General features: G+C 40.9%; 1 protein-coding gene across 1 annotated transcript in view; it reads right to left on the reverse strand.

Annotated features, from left to right (window-relative positions):
- Positions 1-19605, reverse strand: part of PCNX2 (pecanex 2) — a 245957-nt gene that overhangs the window by 41785 nt on the left and 184567 nt on the right. The window contains exons 24-25 of the mRNA XM_059715472.1: positions 15960-16018; positions 13036-13251 (exon numbers count right to left, since the gene is read on the reverse strand). Coding sequence (XP_059571455.1) covers positions 13036-13251; positions 15960-16018 — 275 coding nt within the window. The remainder of the gene's footprint in view (positions 1-13035; positions 13252-15959; positions 16019-19605) is intronic.

The raw sequence follows: 19605 nt of genomic DNA on the forward strand, positions 1-19605 counted from the left end.
TTTTTAAAGCTAAAAAAATAGAAAAGGAAACTCTGTATTTTAAAACACTTTGTTTTTCATTTGGTTAAAGAAAAAAACAAACACCATGGTTAGAACTAATTTCTGCAATTCCTAATATGATTGTGATTACTTTGGACTGCATACATAAGAGTGAAACCAACATACAATATTAATTTGGGTGACATAGCCATACAGGATTTTTATGGATCAATTTCCTCTTTCAGCCAACCCAGGGATGCCAATTTTGTTGCATCTGTATAACTAAAACAAATTTTTCTCTCTCAGTCTCTGCTTATTATTAGTAGTATTATTTTACTGGAGGAAGTACACATATGGTTCTCAATTCCATCAAAACATAGGATGAAATCCTGGCTCCAACAAAGTTAAAGACAAAACAGTTCAAAACATGTTGACATATAAACATTGTTGTTTTATCCCCTTCCATTTCTTCTTCATCCAATAATCTAATGAGCACATTAGAAAGAAGTGAGAAAAAGAGAAAACCTGAAAGATTTAGAAAAGTGAAAAAATAGCAAAGTTAGCAAATATTTGTCTGTCTTTTCTTGAAACACTGATGAAAGAGAACTATTTCCTCCAAAATCCTCCAATTAGTGTTCTGAAATGGAAAGCTCCTACTGTATACTATGTGAAGGTATTCTAGAATGGCTCTCACAGATAAGCACTGCTGTTTGGGCAGTGCATGTACTACAGGAGTATACTATATGACAGATATGATACTTCTTCAAATAGCCCTAAAATAAACATCTCTCCTCTCAAGCCTCCTCTGTAGTACAAAACAAGACCTACCAATTTAATATTTACAGTAGAATCAGACATGAAGTGAGCTGCTTCTGCTTACATTTCACAGATTTCTACATGAATTAATGCTTGGCACTCAATAATAAAAAAGGCAGCAACTGCTCTGGGTCAATGGATGTTTTTCTTAAGTAAAGTCAAAAGATATTGTACTCAAAGTGAATTGGGCAGAAAAATGCATGCTTTGTATAATCTGAATGCTGAAGAAAAGTAGGATATCCACTCTTTTCTTTTATTCCTTATTTTTAGCCTTTGAGGGAGGGAGGGAATTGGAAAGTAAGCAGCTCACCATTACTTTGCTGATTTATCCTGAAGAACAAATAATAGGAGCCAGAGCAGGTGGGGGTTGGTTGTTGTTTTCATGCTCAACACAAAGTCATGTTTGAGATTAACAGTTATTGGTGGTTTCTTCCATCAAGTTCCAGATTCATTATGGGGAAGGGTGTTATCTGGAAGCCAGAGTGTTTGGAGTCATGGTAAACAGCAAATCTTGCCCCCTTCCTGTCCCCCCCAGCAGCAGGGTCCTAAGCCAGTAGGACAATTATCAATTTCAAGCATTTAGTGTTCCAAGCATTCAAAAATCTGAGTCAAGTTCCAGAAACTAATGAGATTTTAACTGGTTTTTTTTGTGTTTCTCTAACTGAAAGGGGAGTTTCTTGCATAGTCCCATGACTCCAGTAGCTGGGGCTTTAAGAAGAACATAAAACCTAATCAACTATCCAATACCATCATGGGAGTTGGATGTACCATACTATACTGTAGTTCCAGTCCATAGCAGAGGTTGGTGAGAGAGTGGGACACAAAGATTCTTCACCCTTTTCATGCCATAGAGAGCTACTCTACAAGGATTCACTCTGATTTAGGTGGAAGGGTGGTTTTCATGGCCATTTTCACCAGTCATTTTCCATCTCAGTATGCACACAAGCTGCATCTCTACAGACCATAGGAAAATATTCATTTTTCCTTTGTCCTTGTATGACTCCCCAGTACACGGTTCTATTTAACTCATGCTGGGCATGCCAAAATTAAGATTTTATCTTTAATAAATATGAACCAGGAACTTATTCTTTGATGGTGGACTCTCCTTTATGACATTCACCTTTAAAGAGTGTCCCCTCTTTTGTTCAAACCTGTTCCATATGAACTTCCTAGAAAGCAGCTCTGCAAATTACACAAACAGCAGGATTTCTACTGTCTCCAATTCATGCAGTGTTGCTAACTCATTTATTAATACATTATCCAATGTAAGTAAATGATTTCATTAATTCTTCTGTGCTACAGAGTTTATATCAATGGAATGTACGCTATAACCACTCAGAAGAGACGCTGCTTATTCTTTTATGTATTTACTAACTTCTATAATGTTCAATTTATTTTAGTTTTTGTCTTCCATTTGGATGCGACACAAGGGGCGCATCTACACATGCAATTAATGCAAAGCAATAAACTCCGGTGTTTATTGCTCTGGAGTATATTGCTCTTGTGTGTGCTGTTTGAACATGCGCCTGGGACCGCAGCACACTGAGCTGGGGCGGAGCAGCCCTGGTTAGCATGGGACCCCAGGGGTCAGCCCAGGGCTGCTCCTGTCTGGCTCAACGTGCTGTGGAGGGGCTGGCTGGAGCACAAGTGCAAGGCTAGCCAGAAGGCAGCCCCTGCATTGAAAATCCCTTCTACCCAGCCAGCCATATCAGCGTCTACATGCGTGCGCTGAAAACTGAAAAACTCTGCAGTGGAGTAGTAGTTGTATTTACAAGTACTACCCTGCTGCAGAGTTTATTAGTTTACTCCAGCCTAGTGGGGTACATGTGTCGATGCCAAGACATTTACTGTGGAGCTAATTAGTCAACTCCGAAGTAAATGTCTTGTTTAGACACACCCAAGGTAGGTCACCCAATGCTCGAATCAACACTTTCCACTTTAACAGAAGCTGTTGGGGTAGATCTTGATATTGTCATCTGGGTTTTAGGATTCTGACTGTCCACACACCAACTAGGAAACTCCTGCCTAAACATCTTTGCAGCAGCTTCTCTTGCACCTCCTTGAAAACAGATCTACTTGGGCATTTTGAATTATCATCTTTTTTATGTCTGATTTCTGATGATTTAAACTTCCAATGGAAGTAGTGCTCAGGTCTGCTTAGATGGGATGTGAACCTGCAGCTACAGGCCCTACAGATCTCTGTCTTTCCCTATCCTCAGTTCTAGCAGTGGAACTCAAATATGCCTTTTCTACAAAGTCCTTCTTTTTGCCTTCAAAAAAACCCATAACAGCCAGAACTTGAACTTCACAATGTTTATTTTGTTGGGAAATTCCAACTAATATCCTGTATTTCAATGCCATTTATAATTAACCATCTTAGACCCCTGCAAAGCTTCGTGTACATGCTTGACTTTATGTAGTGTGATTAGGCTCACAAAGGCCAAAGAGACAACATGTAGTGCATAAAGTTATGCCAATGCATATATATTTTCCAGAATGGGGGCCCTACACTTTTGCATATCATGTATTTCAAACTGATAATTAACATGCCAATTCTTATTAAGCTTTGCTATAAAATATCAAATTGATCGAGTTAAGAGAATTATTTATAAAACTGAAGAGCAGTGGAGCAGAAGGTGCAGTTGAGACATTCAATATCATTAAATGTGGCCCATTAAATATTAACATACAAGAAAATGCTTTTATTTTTAATGAGTGTTTTCTAAATCAAGGGGAAATATCTTTTAAAATTCTTTGTTTTATTAAGTTACCTCTCTTACTTCCAACTCCACAGCAGTCATCCACTGTAAAAATTGTTAATATAGATAAGACTGATTCATTTGCATGATATCTACAATGGATGCTTGCCAAAAATCTTCTATTAATGTAAAAACATGTGCTACCTCAACAAAGCAAAGTCAATTTAGTTGAGCCCAGCAGAAAAGCACTGTAAGAAATGGACCACTATTTTCCTGACACATCAGAATTTAAAAACTCACTTGTACTCTGTCAGAATTAAATGACCTACAAGAAAATTAGGAAATTGAAATTTGGGACTGTAATCTGACTGCAAGCAGCATATACAACAACACCTGATTTGACTACTGCCTATCCAGCAGAAAACATTTAATCATTCCAAAAATAGCAAGTGAAATAAAAACATGCATTTTGATTTTCAACTTGCAATCATATTGAGTGGAGGAAAAAAAAACTTTTAATTGTGCATGGGCATGCATAAAATATGATAACACAACAACATGCTGCACTTCTAGAGGAGATCTCATTTCCATACTGAATATCTAAACTTTAAAACACCCTAATGATGTGGATTAACATTAAATGCATGAGTAGAACAAAAGGTGCTAATGACCTGTACATTAGGGACCACTGACATAAGTGGTAAGTATAAAAATCAGTATAGAAAGGGGTAACAATGCCATGCAGGAGCCACACCCATATCATTTTTATAAATACTGTGTGGGTTCAATCTCTCTCCTTTTTCTGACAATTGAAGTTTTCTGGTGTTGGATAAAAGCAGTACAAGCAGGGGCAGCACTAGGGGAAAGCCACCCTAAAATTTCCTTTAGCCCTTCCGTAGCCACCCCTCCCAAATGGGCCTCCCCCCACCGGGCCACCACCACCCTCCCCGTGCAGCTGAGCCTGCCCCACTCCTGCCCACAGCCTATAAGTGTGGCATTCCCAGCCCAGCGGAATAAATATCTTTGGCCAGAAGATGTATAGCACAGCTCCCACAATTTTTTGTCTCACCCACTACACCCCCGCACCCCACTATGTTTACTTTCAAAGCTAAGTGACCTCAGTAAACAGCCTTGGACTAGGGGGTATAAGGAGTCATAGAATTAAGGGACCAAATAGGATGGGAAGTAGAAGCTGTTTGTTGAACAGAGACCTAATACACCTGCTTCTGGAGGCAGGGCAGAGGTGTCACACAAGAGGGATTTGCAAGAAGGCAACTAGATGCTTATGTGCTGTTTGTTACCACCCTCAGAAGGTACAGGAGTTAGTGTAAATTTTTATTTACAAAATACATATAAGAAAACATTTGATTCTTCATCACCAATTTCTGCTCATAATGCGAAGCTTCCTTCAAGGCTCTGGAAATCTGCTCCTCCTCAGCAAAGTGGCAACATTATTTTACAGATGAGGCACAGAAGTATAAAGTGCAAATGATTTGCTCAAGACCACAGTGGGAGCATGGCCAAGGAGGCCCAACAATGCATCTTTTTTCCAGTCTCTACACATTCCCATTTGTGGTCTTGGGACACTAATTTTCCTGGAGTGGGATCACGTGAGTCTCCCATGCTCCAATCAGGCTTGGACAACAGACTTTAGGTACTAATGTGGATTATCGCAGGAAACTCAAGTCATCTTCAGTACCTGCAGTAAAGTGGTTAATACATATGTGTATTAATTAGACATGATTATGTAGCTTTGGTTATTAAAGACCCCCCCAACCATCTAAACATCTCCCTTTTCTCCTCCATAAAGGAGATTCTTAAGTAGTGGAAATACCCCTGGAAGTGCAATGAAGAGAGACTGAAATATTATCCCCTCTTGAAATTAGCATCTGATTTGGCTCTAGAACTGAGAAAAAACAATAGCTCTTTATAAAAGGATGCACTGAACTCCCTGGTGGCATCCTGACAGGTTTCTAGAGTAGATACTTTCTGGACACTAGCAATGGTGGCAGCATGGCTCTTAGTTCTCGTAGTACCAAGACCCCAGCTTTGGTCCTTTCACTTGCTCCAGCAAAACTTATTAGTGCTGTGAAAATATAACCACTCTACCCCGCCTCAAAACCACTAACCTTTTTGTTTTGTTCACTAGCAAAAAAGAGTAGGGCAAAAAAAGGAAAGAGTTGGTTCTACCACTTCTCCATGTGGCAAGAACAGAGGAACCAAAGATGGATCGAGACGATTTGGAAGGTGTACACCATGCTCCTTTTCCTCTCCACCTTACAGTTATGTACTATGGTTCCATGATATCTTGCAGGGAAGTAATTTGCAGAACAATTCCTTGAGGGAGAAGACTAGATTTCTGTAGAATCATTGAAGTTATTTGATGGAAAACAACTATTATTATGACATCCAGTCTATCTCCCTCCAAACGCATTTCTCTTTGCAACATTTTTCCTAATATTATATCTAATCTTTGGATATACCACATGATGTAGTAAGAGGGTCAATTATAAAAAAAAAAAAATGGTTGAAGTAATAATCTTTTTCACTTACAACAGGCAAGACGAATTTGTTGTTTAGCTTGCTGCAGAGACCCACTTGAAAGCTAGATTACTACATTACCCTTTTCTCAGGGCTAAAAGTAGATATCATGCAACAATTTTAAATGATCCAAAACATATTACAGCAGTACTTCTTGTTCACACTTTTCTAATATTTGTAGATTGTTATGTTCCTAACTCTTTGATCTCTCTTACTGAATCATACCTATCCAGCTCCCTTCAATTTACAAATATATTTGTGATAAATTGTGTCCAGAAAATAACATTATATTAGCAACGTGGTTTTAGGAAAGACAAGGAAAGGGACCTTTACTTTTTACAACATGGAGTGATTGTTTATTAAAAAATAAAAAATTAGAGTGCTGGCAATTTTTCAATATAGAACGATCCCTGAGAACAGGACAGAACATTCAGTCCATTCAGACAGAACATTCAAATACCAATAAATATTCCCTACACTGCTAATCTGCTCACTACTGTAATAAAACTACATAGAGTGCACGTACAAATATATCATAGATATGAATAGTATCTGGCCTTATTTGTTAAACATTGTTACAGTGCCTGGAGCATAATCTAAACTGCCCATGATGTTCATGCACCATTTTGTGAGAGGAATAAACTAGCAAATACACAGAAAACCCCACGGGCAATTCCATTCCCACTATAGCAGCTGCCTTCCACTATGTGCAATTACATCTGTGTCTGCTCCATGCCCACTTCCCCAATTCATCTAACAAAGTTCCAAGTGAAGCATGAATAATACATCCACAACATCAGTAACAAAAATAAGGGAGAAATATAATAGTTAATTACATTATTGAAGGACAAAGGGAGCGAGTTAGAAAACAATACATCCAGATACCAGTGCTATTGTCCCTGAGTAATTTTCAGAGATAGGTGACTAACTGGATATTCTCCAAATGATCTTTTGTTGATGCCCTGACTCAACAGAAAAATCATTTCTTTCCCATTCTGTAGTTAGCTCAGTTTGGCTGACAACAGTGCTTCTGCATTCTCCCCAGTTTTTGTTTCTAAGCTTCAAATCATACGACAAGTTATTTATTTTTTCTGGCACGCTGCTCTTACTAAAATATCTTAGTCCATGGCAGCATCTATAGTGATTAACTTCTTTCAGTGCATTAGTCCATTTCCATACTGTGAATAAGAGACATTTACAGTTAAACAGTACCCCTATTTTCCATATGATCATAGGAATGTAGGGCTGAGAGGGACCTCACAAGGTTATCTAGTCCAGTCTCCTGCTCTGACTAGACCATCCCAGCCAAGTGTCTGTCTAATCTCCTCTTGAAAACTTCCAAAGGTGAAGACTGCATAATATCTCTAGGTAGTCTGTTCCAATGCTTAACCAGCCTCATAGTCAGAAAGTTCCTTCAAATTTCCAACTAAATTTCCCCTGCTGAAGCTCTAGGCCATTGTTCCTACTCCTGTCCCCTACTGCTACAGAGAAAAGCCAACTCTCCATCCTCTGTAATTGACCTTCAAGGATTTGAAGACTGTTATCCAATAATGATATGGGAGTTTGGACCAGGAATTCCTTTAAGGCCAATAATCTGATATGGATAGCAAACCCTTAAAAAGCAAACTTTGGTTCAGAAAACTCTGTAAGTAAATTTGCTGAACTCTCATTTTCTAGTTATAGTAGTGCAAAATGGTCACAGCAAAATCCAGAAACCACTTAATTCCAACTTTACAAAGTGGTCACTGAGGTTCACAAATCTTTCAAGTGAATGTTGAAATGCTGAAAAAGTTTGGGCTAATTTAGGACTCTAATCGATCATTTAATTTATAAAAATCTAAGTTAAATGAACATGGTTTTGGTTGCAAAGTCAAGAAGTCAAAGTGAGAAAATGCCAGATTTAAGGTTCTCTGTGTAACCTTACTTTGACACCTTGTGCATTCATCCCATGCTCTTGACTAAGGTTGGGCTCCTGCATAAAAAGCAGAATACAAGCATAGAACATAAGCTTGGAACATAATGTAAGTACACAAAGGAGAGGAATTAAAGTTGCACATGCAACCATTCCTTCACTTTACAAACTAATATTGGGGGACTTTTAAAACTATATTTTCCCTAGTGTTATTTTAAGGAATATTGTAGGAAAAGGTCTAATAAGTACAACTGAAACACCAGACCCATTATGCATTCCCAGCAGGGTTTCAACCCTGAACAAAAGTTACATTAGCTGGCAGCAGGGAATGATGGCTGTGTGGCCTGTGTTTGTGTGGGTGTTGGCTGAGTTTCTTGCAGAAAGTGGGGCAGATTTTCACCTTATAGGCTAACCAAAGTAGAGAAATAAATATAGCACAAGCTTTCATGGGCTGAAGCCCACTTGGATGCTGTGAAAGGATGTGCTCAAAACATGTCTTAGGACATGCGAGTGTTAGACTGGAAGCGGAGAGCCCTGACTAGTCACATTTTGGTTACAACTGTTGAACAATTAGAGCACCTTGCCCTGGAAGCCAAAGACCTTGGTTCTGGGCCTGCCTCACCCATGAACATGCTTCTCTCAGCCTTTCCATCACAGGGCTCCAAACACCATCCCACAAGTTGGTATTATCCAGACCCCCTTCTTCAGTGCTCCTTTTGAAGCTGTCCTCTTTGGAAGCCAAGAGGGAAATACGTGGGGTGGGAAGACAAGGTAGATGATGTATGGCTCCAAAGCAGATCCTGACCTGGAAGGAACAAGTCCTAGGGTCTTTCTAGGGCACAGACTTCCCCTCTGCACTTCTTTCCATCCATTTTATCCAATAACTATTAAATACAAGGGGCAGTGGCTCAGCCACAAAAGGCTCATCAGACAGGAAGCAAGATAATGTCTGGCCTGTGGTATGATTAGCAGGGATCTGGGTTTTCATTTCCTGTGGGAAAAAATCGTGGATTTTCTTCTTTAAAGGAGAAAATCCTGGGAAACCGCAGCTTTCCCTTTGCAGGCAAGCAGAGTTGCAGCCTCCAAGGGGCTGCTTGGTGGAAGGAGGGTGAAGAGAGGCAAGGGGTCACGTGCATCTGCACACACACACGCATACATGTGGCAATGCAGCCAGGCAGCATGGTGGAGAGCAGCTCCCGCAGTTCCCTGCAAGTAAGTCTATGGGGAGGGGGAACACAGATGACAAAGCAGGGGGGAACAGCTGTAGCTGGACCCACATCCTGGTGAGTGAAAGGGGCAGAGGGAGCTCTGATTTTCCATGATAAAAACCCCCAAATCAAAAGCCAAAATATGCAGTTGTTTAGAATTTATTATAACGATTGAGGCACTAGTTGGCTTCCAAACTGTTTTAAAATTGTAAATATATCAATAAAAAATTGTGTTTAACATATATACACACACACACATACACACATATATGTATGTATCAGTTAAACACAATGTTTTACTTATAGATATCAATAAAACGTTGTGTTTATCTATCTATCTATCTGATATATGTGGAGTGGTGGGGAAGAGAGTGGTGTGTTTCATTTTAGTTGTGGAAAAATACAGATTTTGGGGGTTTTAATCAGAGAATTTTGCATTTTTTAACAGTGAAAACCAGGATCCTTGGTGATTAGACACTGTGCTGAGAAGTCAGAAATACCAAGATCCAAACCCCATCTGGACAAGGGGGATCTACAACCTGGGTCTCCAACTTTCTGGGTGTACACCCTAACCTCTCATATACTGAAGCCATAGCATGGAGGCCTCCCCCCACCAAGGGCATCTTTTCAAGACTCAGGCTCAGATAATGCACATATATGCTTAACCAGTACATAGCCTTATGGCGTATGTTCAGTTTGCATGCACACATTTATGTGGTCATGGCATACATCCAGGATCAAGAACATCTAGGTGGGTGGCTAGAAAGCTTCAATTTAGGCACACAATTATTTTAGGAAAAATAATTCTACCTTTACTGGATCTGCAGTAGTCAGGGGATATCTGGTTTGGCTCACCCCCCTTCATGATGCTTGGGTAAGCTTCTTCACACAGAAGCAGGGGAATTGGCTACTGTTCTGAGGTGTGGAGAGATATTGTCTAAGTTGGTGACAGTGAGGGTGTGAGAAGGAGAGAGAGAGAGAGGGGAAGGAAAATTCTTACCTCAACTACTCCACTTCCAGTGTTACAACTATTAGAATATCTCCCAAGCCTTCCCAGTTCTAGGTGCTGCAGTGATGTGGGCCCAGCAATTTGAACGATGATGTTAGGTTAGCGAGCCTCTTTGGGTAGATGCGACACTGTTTGTTAGACCAACTAAATAGTTGAAAAAAAGTTCTTCGCAAGCTTTCAGGCACAAAATTATTTTAGCAGCCTGCTGACATGCTCCTGAGGAACGTGGTCCTGATTTTCAAAAATCTGAAATTCAGCCAAACCTATGTGGGATTTCATGGGACAAGTGAAAGGCCCAGGGACTTTGTCCTTATTGAATTCCACAAACCTAGTACAAACAATGGAGATGCTAAGAGCTTTCCATAAGCAAGGGAAAGAAAAAAGGAATCATAATCTCTTACAAGGGAAACCAGCAGACAACCTTCATATACTGGGGGCTATCAGCTCCCCTTTAATAATTTGAAATTTGCAATTCCAGTGATGAAATGTAACTGTGTATGCTCAGTATGTGTGCCCGGTGAGCCTCTGCAATTTAAAACAAGTTTGCTTTCAAATTCAAATGAAAAAAAATGATACTTGGAGATAATATACAAACAAAACAAAGCCAATGTTCACACGGACCACTTTGATACAAAACCACTGGGTTTTACATGGCTCTACTTCCAGCTAATTAATTTTGCCTGCTATACCCTGATCTTCTCTCCCAACAAGGACAGGGGTGGGGGCATCTTGTCACATTTGCTGTTTGTCATTTCTAGGCCTTCTATCTGCCTAGGGAATGGAAAGATGGAGACAGACAAGTGGTAGTGAGGTAAGGTGGTAATATTATAAAAGGCACCTCAAGCTCCTCAATGAGACATTTTAATCCAAACAAGAATGTCAAATAACAGAGACTTAACTACACAGTAGAGCTACTTCTGCTCTGCTACTCAGAAAAAGTCCAAAAGGAATTTAAACTAAAAACCTTTCTTAAACACATTTAAATCTCTGCGTAGGGAAAGGGATAGGGCAATTCTTACAGGAATTTACTTTTCAGATTAATACATGTTGTATATTGTGTCTTATTTTTGCTTCTTCCAGTAAAATGGAATAAACTGCAACTAAGAGGCATTCAGGCTGCCTATATTGGCTTCAAAGGAGTTAATTATTTAACACAAAGTTTTATCTCCTTTTAAAGCCAGTGCTACTGTAGCACTCCTTGCTAAAGGCAGAACTAATTGGTTAAAGCTGTCACACTGTTATACCAGTGACCTAATAATGCATGTCCTGTCTCGGCTTATTGTTATGTTCATGCATAAAGAATGAGGAAAGACGTATAGTTTGCTGGCCTGGGCATGAAACAAGAGAATCAGCATATCAGGAAAATTTCGATGAACTCCCTATGTGGCCTTTAACAAGGTACTTAACCCCTCTGCCTTCATTTTGCCTACCTTCAAAATAAGGATGCTATCACTTACCTTAGAGCGACATGAAGAGAAGTTAATGTCTGTACAGATGTCTCTGAAGATGAAGAAAGCAATAGAGCTATCTGTCATTGTTAATAAGAGTTTATAGGGCATATAAGTGAACACTTGCTCTTCTTTACTTTTCCCTCATGTAACCTCTTTTTACAATCTGTCTGTCTGTGCTCTCTGTGGCCCCATTACCAGAGGGTCCAAGGGCCTCACAAACATAAATGATTTTTTCTTCACAACCCCATGCTTACCCTCCCGCTACATTACAGATCTTACTCAAGAACACATGAGCAATCCATGACACAAGGACTGGACCCATATTTTTGTTTCCCAACCTAACATCTTACCTACAAGGACACCTCTCCCCACTCCTCCACTGCACCACCCAGAGACCCCAGAGCCTCCTTTGAATATTTTTGCCACATCATCAATTTATACCTTCTTCACCCACTCCTTTGTATGTTACCTATTTAGATCCTAAGCTCTCTGGAGCAGGGAGATATACTCTTCCTACATCTGAGAAAATACCAGAACACTTGTATGTTGCATAAATAAATAATTAGACGACTTCGCCTAGTATAAAGAACGTGGAGAGAGCTTAAAAGCTGGCTGATAAGCTCTGCAGTTTCCTTTATCTTTTCCTTCTCTTCCTAGCAGCAACGCACACAGGACAGGAGTGACCACAAAAATGAATGTGGAACCCCAAATGCCAAAACTCACCCTGTTGCCAGTTAGAAGCACTCACAGCAAGGAACAGTCCTTCTCCCAGCAAGAGACAAAGTGGGGTCACCTTCCCTCCGCTGCCAAGAATGGTCTCAGCAACTGTATTTCCTAAGCCTGGGATGTATGATGCCCCAAACTAGGAATCGGCTCTTCACTCCCTCCTTCTCTTCCTTCCAGGTAGGAAGTAGAGTGGACCCCAGCCATTCTGGGTGGCTTTCAGCACCAGTTCAAAGGACAAACTATCCTGTCACTGTAGCCAGAAGCAGCCCAATGCCAACACTTAACCATGTCAATACCAGACAGGTGTTCATCTTCATGTTCATGCTAACTGTGATGATCTGATGGCAATCTTGTGACCATTTCTCAGGCTCCACTTCTTAAAGTCACGCAGTTTTGTAAAGAATCACAGCTGTCATGGCTGAGGATGCAAGAGCATAATGCAAGCATACCCAAAAGGCTCAGAAACAAGAAACAAATAAAAAGAACACAACATTCCTATATTGTTTTCAAATCACATTGTGTTGAGGGACTTAACTTAATTTTCCAATGCTTTGGGCTGCCATTAAAGCCAGATATGCCCTTTCAACAGTCTACTGTACCATAAGCAGGCTATGGAGTTTCAGTATGTGAAGAAAGCCTGGCAACTAATTTGTTTATGCTCGTCTCCTACTCCTCCAGGTACGTAGTTCCTTACCTCGAAATTCAAGTCCTCTGAGCTGGAAAGTAACAAGGCCGTTTCCAATTTCGATCAAGTGAACGAAGGCATTTAAATAATCTGATGTCAAAATAAAACAGTCTCCTGTACTGTAGTTTCCCCAGCGGCCAAGAATCAAATCTCCACAAAGAGACTCCTGCAGAGATCTGGTCAGATGCTCATAAAAAATGGAGTTGAGATTATTGTCATCGCTTCCTATAAGCACAGCAACAAACATTATTATAGGTAAACTCAGTACCATAACTTGGATGGTGTGAACTGGGCATGGGCCTTGGGGGCTGAGTTTGAGGGGGCACCAGAATCACCCCCTGGGAGTTTTTGCTACAGTGGAGGCATAGGATTCAGGCAGGGCAGTATTGCATGAAGCTGTATATCTGGAGGACAGGGAGTGAGTGAAGCGAGTGGAATGGTGTACTCCCTCCCCCTCCCAGGAAAGCCTTTGCCAATATGTATGTATTGGGACTGGGGAGAGCAAACGGGCACTAGAGTTGGGTCCCAGGGAGCCCAGCTGTGGGGCTATTATTGCCAGAGGAACTGGTGCTGCAACAGCAGCAGCAGCCCACGAAGGGCTTCCCTTCCCTTCATCCTCTACTGCCCCAAGTTTACAGTGTTTGACATACCCCCAGACCTCTCCTGCTCCTCCACCCCATCCCAGGCACTTAATGAGCACGCTATGTCTGGATAAATATATTATATATATCAAACCATTTTTAATCTGATCCTACTTTCTTGCTAGATATTATAACACAGCCTATTCCTGGGAGGTGACAGCATCTCCTTGAAAGTTCTACTGCACCTCTAGCTCCTAGCTACTTAATATAGAGTCAGGTATGTGATCTTTAGTTAAAAAAAAAACAATGCTGAAAGTAGAAGACTGGATGTGAGGCAATGTGCAGATCAAAGCTGGACCGCTACATCTCCCCTGTTTAATAATATCAGGAATTTTCTGGAAGCCCTGGAGTAATTAGTTTGAGGGCCCTCTACTTTGTTAAGATAGTTTTGTTTTTGCTTACTAACATGAATTTTAAAGAATCACACGCCTCCCTAGGCCACTACTATCCAAACATGCTGTTTAATAGCTGAAAAAATACACTTTCATAGCCAACAAAGGGATTTTGTCTCCTACTATTTTCAGCTGGAGCTGTAGGGCTAAACTTCTAAGTAACCTTAGAAAGTCTCCATCCCTGCCAATGACGATGGATAACTAAGACCATGACATCATCAAATTACCTGTAAAAAACATTTTTTTTAAAACACAAATTTAGCATGTTGAGGGGAAAAGTGTCAAGGTTCAATCATCATTGGAATTGTTATTATTAATTGTAAAAATCAGCTTTACTAACAAGAATCTCTAATGCCAATTAGTTCTTAGAAGGCTGGGAGAAGGAGCACCCCAATCAGAGTCTAAAAACTCATGTGAGTGCATTTTGAAACTGGATTAAAAATTAGCACTTCATTATGATTACTGAAATGAACTAAAATCTTCACACTTTCCAAAACTGTGTCTTGGCTTAATACAGTGTCAGTGTGCTTGAATTCCCTTATTTAATGAGCATGTTTGGTTTGGCAAGTGCATTTATCTTCTGCTATGCATCAGCAGCTCACCCCAATACTCTGTAAAGGCCACTCAAGCTCATTGGGTCATGTTCATATTAAATGGGTTGCCTTTGTATTTGGGTCATTATACCCCACACTCAGCTATATTCCCACTGGCCTATTTTGATGAAGACCTAAACTAGTCAGAAAACTAAGATTTAAACCACACTAGAAAAAGCAAATGTTTCGCCTGAACATTGGGTTTAACAATACTATTATACATCATTATAATAAAAGGCTATTGTCACTTGACAGCAATGCTAGCAAAATGTTTTTATTTCATGCTCTGAAATGGAAAATAATGAATGTGGATCATTAAGATGCCTCACTCTCCCATTATCTAAAGACACATTTGTTCACTTTAATATACTATAAGTACCTTTTGTTCCTACCACCCAGAAAGCAAGTTTATTCTTTGTGTAAAGGAAGACAGATTATTCAGTTTTGTAGCTTCATTTCCGCCTTTCCCATACTTCCCCCTCAATTTTGTTACAACACATTTTACAATTTTTTTTTTAAGTAGAAATTAAAATTAACCAATAATATACTGGCTGTACTTAGTAGAAGCCTTGGTATTGACTGGAATGGGATCAGTATTTTACCTAAAATGTTTACATCAGCTTCTTCTGTAAGGATGTGATCCTGCCAAATGCTAGCACTTTTTGCAAGATGCTATCTACCTTTTGTGCTCCCTGACTTAGAGCATTTCCTTTCTTTCAGGAAATGTTCAGAACCATCTAGACCTCTGCTGTATATTAACATTAATCAAAGCTACCTTTAATACACTGTTAAGTAATATAGCAACACAAGGTGCATTTTATCCCTTTGCTTTCCTGTGTCTCTTTTCTTGCAAAATTTCTACTCAACCCAAGATAACACACTCTCCACAAGGGTCATTAACAGAATTTGCAAGGAATGCCCACTGTCATACTTAGTGGAAAGTGGGTATTTACACCAACTCTCCCAGATAGTTATTTGACCAACAGCTGACCTTCAAGTTGACCTACTCTGTCTGCTATTTACTACATACACGGACACACAGAGACTCTATGATTGAATAAGTGATTCACAACTCAGCAGCTATCTAATCAACCCCAAAAAAGTAAAGAATGTATTTACATACCAAACCACATGACTTAATCAGGATCTTTGCAGTTTTTAATCTCTATTACATTTTAATTGATCAGCTTTATTCATATAGTGATTAAGCACTTTGCATCTGCTTCAAGCTTTCCCAAAACACAGCCACAATACAATAAATAAATCACATTTTAGAAAAATATATAGAAAAACACCCCAAGCCATACCTGGGTCCTTTTCAATCTGGATCGCCAGTCTTGTATTGGAGTGGTCCACTCTTCTTGTGCTAGAAATGAAAAGACACTTTGTATAACCAATTCCCTTTAGAGACAAGATTTCCCATTTTTTCTTTTTAACATTTTTTTCTCATACATCCTGTTTGTATGATCACACAGCTCATATTCCTAACCTGGAAACTGGTTTGCTCTCAATAGTCAAACACAGTTATTACTATTAGTTCTTTTTTAATGCAGCTTAAGCAAAAAGTATATAGCCAACTAAGAAAAAAAGGATAATTTTTTGTCCCCCACTGTTCTTCTTACTCCAGCAGAGCTATTCTTGCGGTATGATGTCAGGCAAGTGTAGCAGACTCAGGCTGAAAGCTAGTAACAATATACTACACTGTGGGTGCATCTACTCATGCAATTAGCATGGAGCAATAAACTCCAGCATATACCACGCTGGGCACCACATTTTAACGTGCGTCTGGGCACCACAGCATATTCAACCAGGTCGGAGTAGCCCCAAACGGTAGGGGCCCCAGGTGGGGGGGGGGGGGTCCAGGGCTGCTCCCTCCAACCCAGCTCAATTGGCTGTGGAGGAGCTGGCTGGTGCACAAGGGTACTCCAGTGTGGGGCTAGTCAGTAGGCAGCCCCTGCACTATAACACCCTTGTGTCCCAGCCAGCCCCATCAGTGTCTACACGTGCCTTGCTGCACACTAACGAACTCCGCTGAAAGACAGTGCTTACATTTACAAGTACTAACCTGTGGCAGAGTTAATTAGTTTCCTGTGGCTTAACAGGGCCACATGTGTAGATGCCGAGACATTTACTATGGAGATAATTAGGCAGCTCTGCAGTAAATGTCTTGTGTAGATGCTCCCAGTATTTCTCAGTATTTACATTGACTCCAAAGTACCTCCCAAGTATTCAAAACCATAAATTATACAGGTTTTTTTTTTTCATGTATATGTGCAGATGCAACATTTACTGAGGGAAAGGCAAATCACATACAAGCATTCTGTATTTAGTTTTAAAACATGAAGGCCCATGGTTATTCTTATCTCTTGAGAGAAGTGAAGCTTGCAAGAACTTTGCCTCCCATATTACAGAGCCTTCCCCCATTGGTTGGTATTTTTCATTGTCTCAGGGAGCACAGCTGTCATGGAAGCTCCTGGACCAAGAGACAGTTTATTAGACAGCTCATGCCTACATTCCTAGACATTATGAGCGGTACTAAAAACGTGGAGATCACAAATGAATTGATCACTGCAACAAAATCAGGGTCCAGTGGGATTGGATATAATAATGTGTCCAGTTAGAAATATGTATTCTTTTAGCAGTCATGGCTGGTGGAATATTCTACACCGACATGAATGGAAAGGAATCCCCAAGTACAGGCAGCCAAAGGTGATGCGTCTGGTGGTTACAGAGCGCTTTTTTTCTTTGTGGTAATTCACAGGCTTTACAGATAAACTTTTCAAAAGCACCAATACAAGATAGGCTCCTAAGCCCCATCCCCTTGACATTTTTACCTTAATACACATTATTAATCCTTGCAGCAGCCTGGAGAAGCAGGTCTGGGAGAATTAATTATGTCCTTCAGTAAAATGAGAATAAAACAGAAAGAAAAATAAATTCACTTGGCCAAGCCTATAAAGGTTGCCAGTGTCAGGATTACATCAGCGAGATGTCTTCATAACCTCTCTGGTTCCTTTAAACTGATGAAAAAGGCCAAAGCAGTAGGCCTGTGCAAGTATGCAGCTATTAGATCCAGCTTCAGATCCGGCCACTTTGGATGCTAGGGTTCCAATCTGGAGTTCTGGATCAGGTTCCCACTTCAATTCGGCTGAAGCGGCTCTGAAGCAGGGGTTTTGGGGGACCTGTACCCCAAATTCTTGAAAGCAAAACTCATGTCACATCTATGGGTTAATCCACAGGGGGGTCAAAACTCAGGAATGGTAGCCCCTGGTGAGGCCACAAAGCTTGCCAAGTTTCAAGGTGATAGGTGCAGGGGTTTGGGGGGAACTGCACCTCAAGCTGCTGACAGGCAAAACTCATGACATAGATGACACTGTGTGTGTTAAGACGCAGCGAGCTGAAAACTGCAGGGGTGTTGGCCCCTGCTGAGGCCACAAAGCCTACCAAGTTTCAAGGACATAAGCAGGGGCTATCATCCCTGCAGCTTTCACCCTGCTGCGCCTTAACACACAGTGTCACCCATGTCACAAGTTTTGCTTGTCCACAGCTTGAGGTGCAGTTCCCCACAAACCCCTGCACCTACCTTCTTGAAACTTGGCAGATTTTGTGGCCTCATCAGGGGCTACCATCCCTGCAGTTTTCACCCTGCTGTGGTGTAACACATACACGTGACATGAGTTTTGCTTTCAAGAATTTGGAGTACAGTTCCCCCCAAATCCCTTCACCAATCTTTTTGAAATGTGGCAGGCTTCATGCTCAGCAGAGGCTACCACCCCTGAAAGTTTCATCCAAATCAGACAAAAGACAACAGTTATAGATATTTCTTTGATTCCCCATTACACCCTATGGTCAGATCTCCGAAGTGGCTCCGAAGATTTTCCAAAGCGGTTCAGAAGCTCTGAACTGCTTCAGAAAGCCTAACGAAGCCAGTGCTTCAATCTGGACATGCTGCTTCAGACACTGAAGCTTCTGAAGCTTCTCCGGATCCAAAGCACAGTCTGAAGCCTTGCACAGCCCTACAAAGCAGCATGAATGGACTCCAAGGGTTCAGCCATGGATAAATGAACTGGGCACAGGAGCTGATGAAAACTGCCACAAGGATTCTTCCAGGGATCTTCTAACAAGGGGACATGCCAAGGGAGCACCTGGGAAAGGCATGCTGGAACACAGCGTTATTGAGATTTTGAGCCACACTGTAACCTGTAGGTCAGCTTAGAGGGGCAGCATTCATTCAGACAGGTGTGAGAGCCAACATAAGTTTCATGACTCTCTCTTATCCGTGGAGCAGCCCAAACCTGGTATTGTAGAAAGATGGCTTAGCCCCACATTAATGACAGTCCTGCTGGGTTGCAAGCTTGCTCTTAAGCACAACATAGAATCTCGGCCAAGCAATTTAGGGTTCTTAATTCTGTTCTGAGACCACCAGGACCTGCTCTTCCTTTCTTGTAACACCACAAGCTCTTCTGTCTTGTCTGCTCTCCAGTTCTGCTGGCAAAACTTTGAATGGTTTTCATACCCACATCTTCTGCGGCAGTAGAAACCGCCACTCTGCTGGCATAGTTACAGGGCTTCTCCTGCTTCCTAATGGTGAATGAAGGTGCCTGCAGTCACTCCAGTACTTCCGGTTGGCTCCCATAATTCACGTAGCAGCTGTTGCCTTCCCATACTGCATTTTGTGTTCTGATGCTTTAGCTATGCAGTTGAGCCACAAGTAGCTGCCAAAAGTGTGTGCACATACACAGTTTTGTGGCTTGTGTTGGCTGCTGTCTGCCAAAACAACTTAGGCACCCTGGAAAGTAAGGCTGGAAGAGGCTTCACTAAGTAATCTAGTCTAGGCCCCTACTCAAGGCAGGATCATCCAAATATCCCTGATTTATGGCAGCACAACAGGATAGGTATAGTCATAATCCTTGCAATACTTCTACAAGCTTAGCAACATCCAACTATTAAAAG

This window comes from Alligator mississippiensis, chromosome 1 (genome assembly GCF_030867095.1).
Source record: "Alligator mississippiensis isolate rAllMis1 chromosome 1, rAllMis1, whole genome shotgun sequence".
Classification (NCBI taxonomy): Eukaryota; Metazoa; Chordata; order Crocodylia; family Alligatoridae; genus Alligator; species Alligator mississippiensis.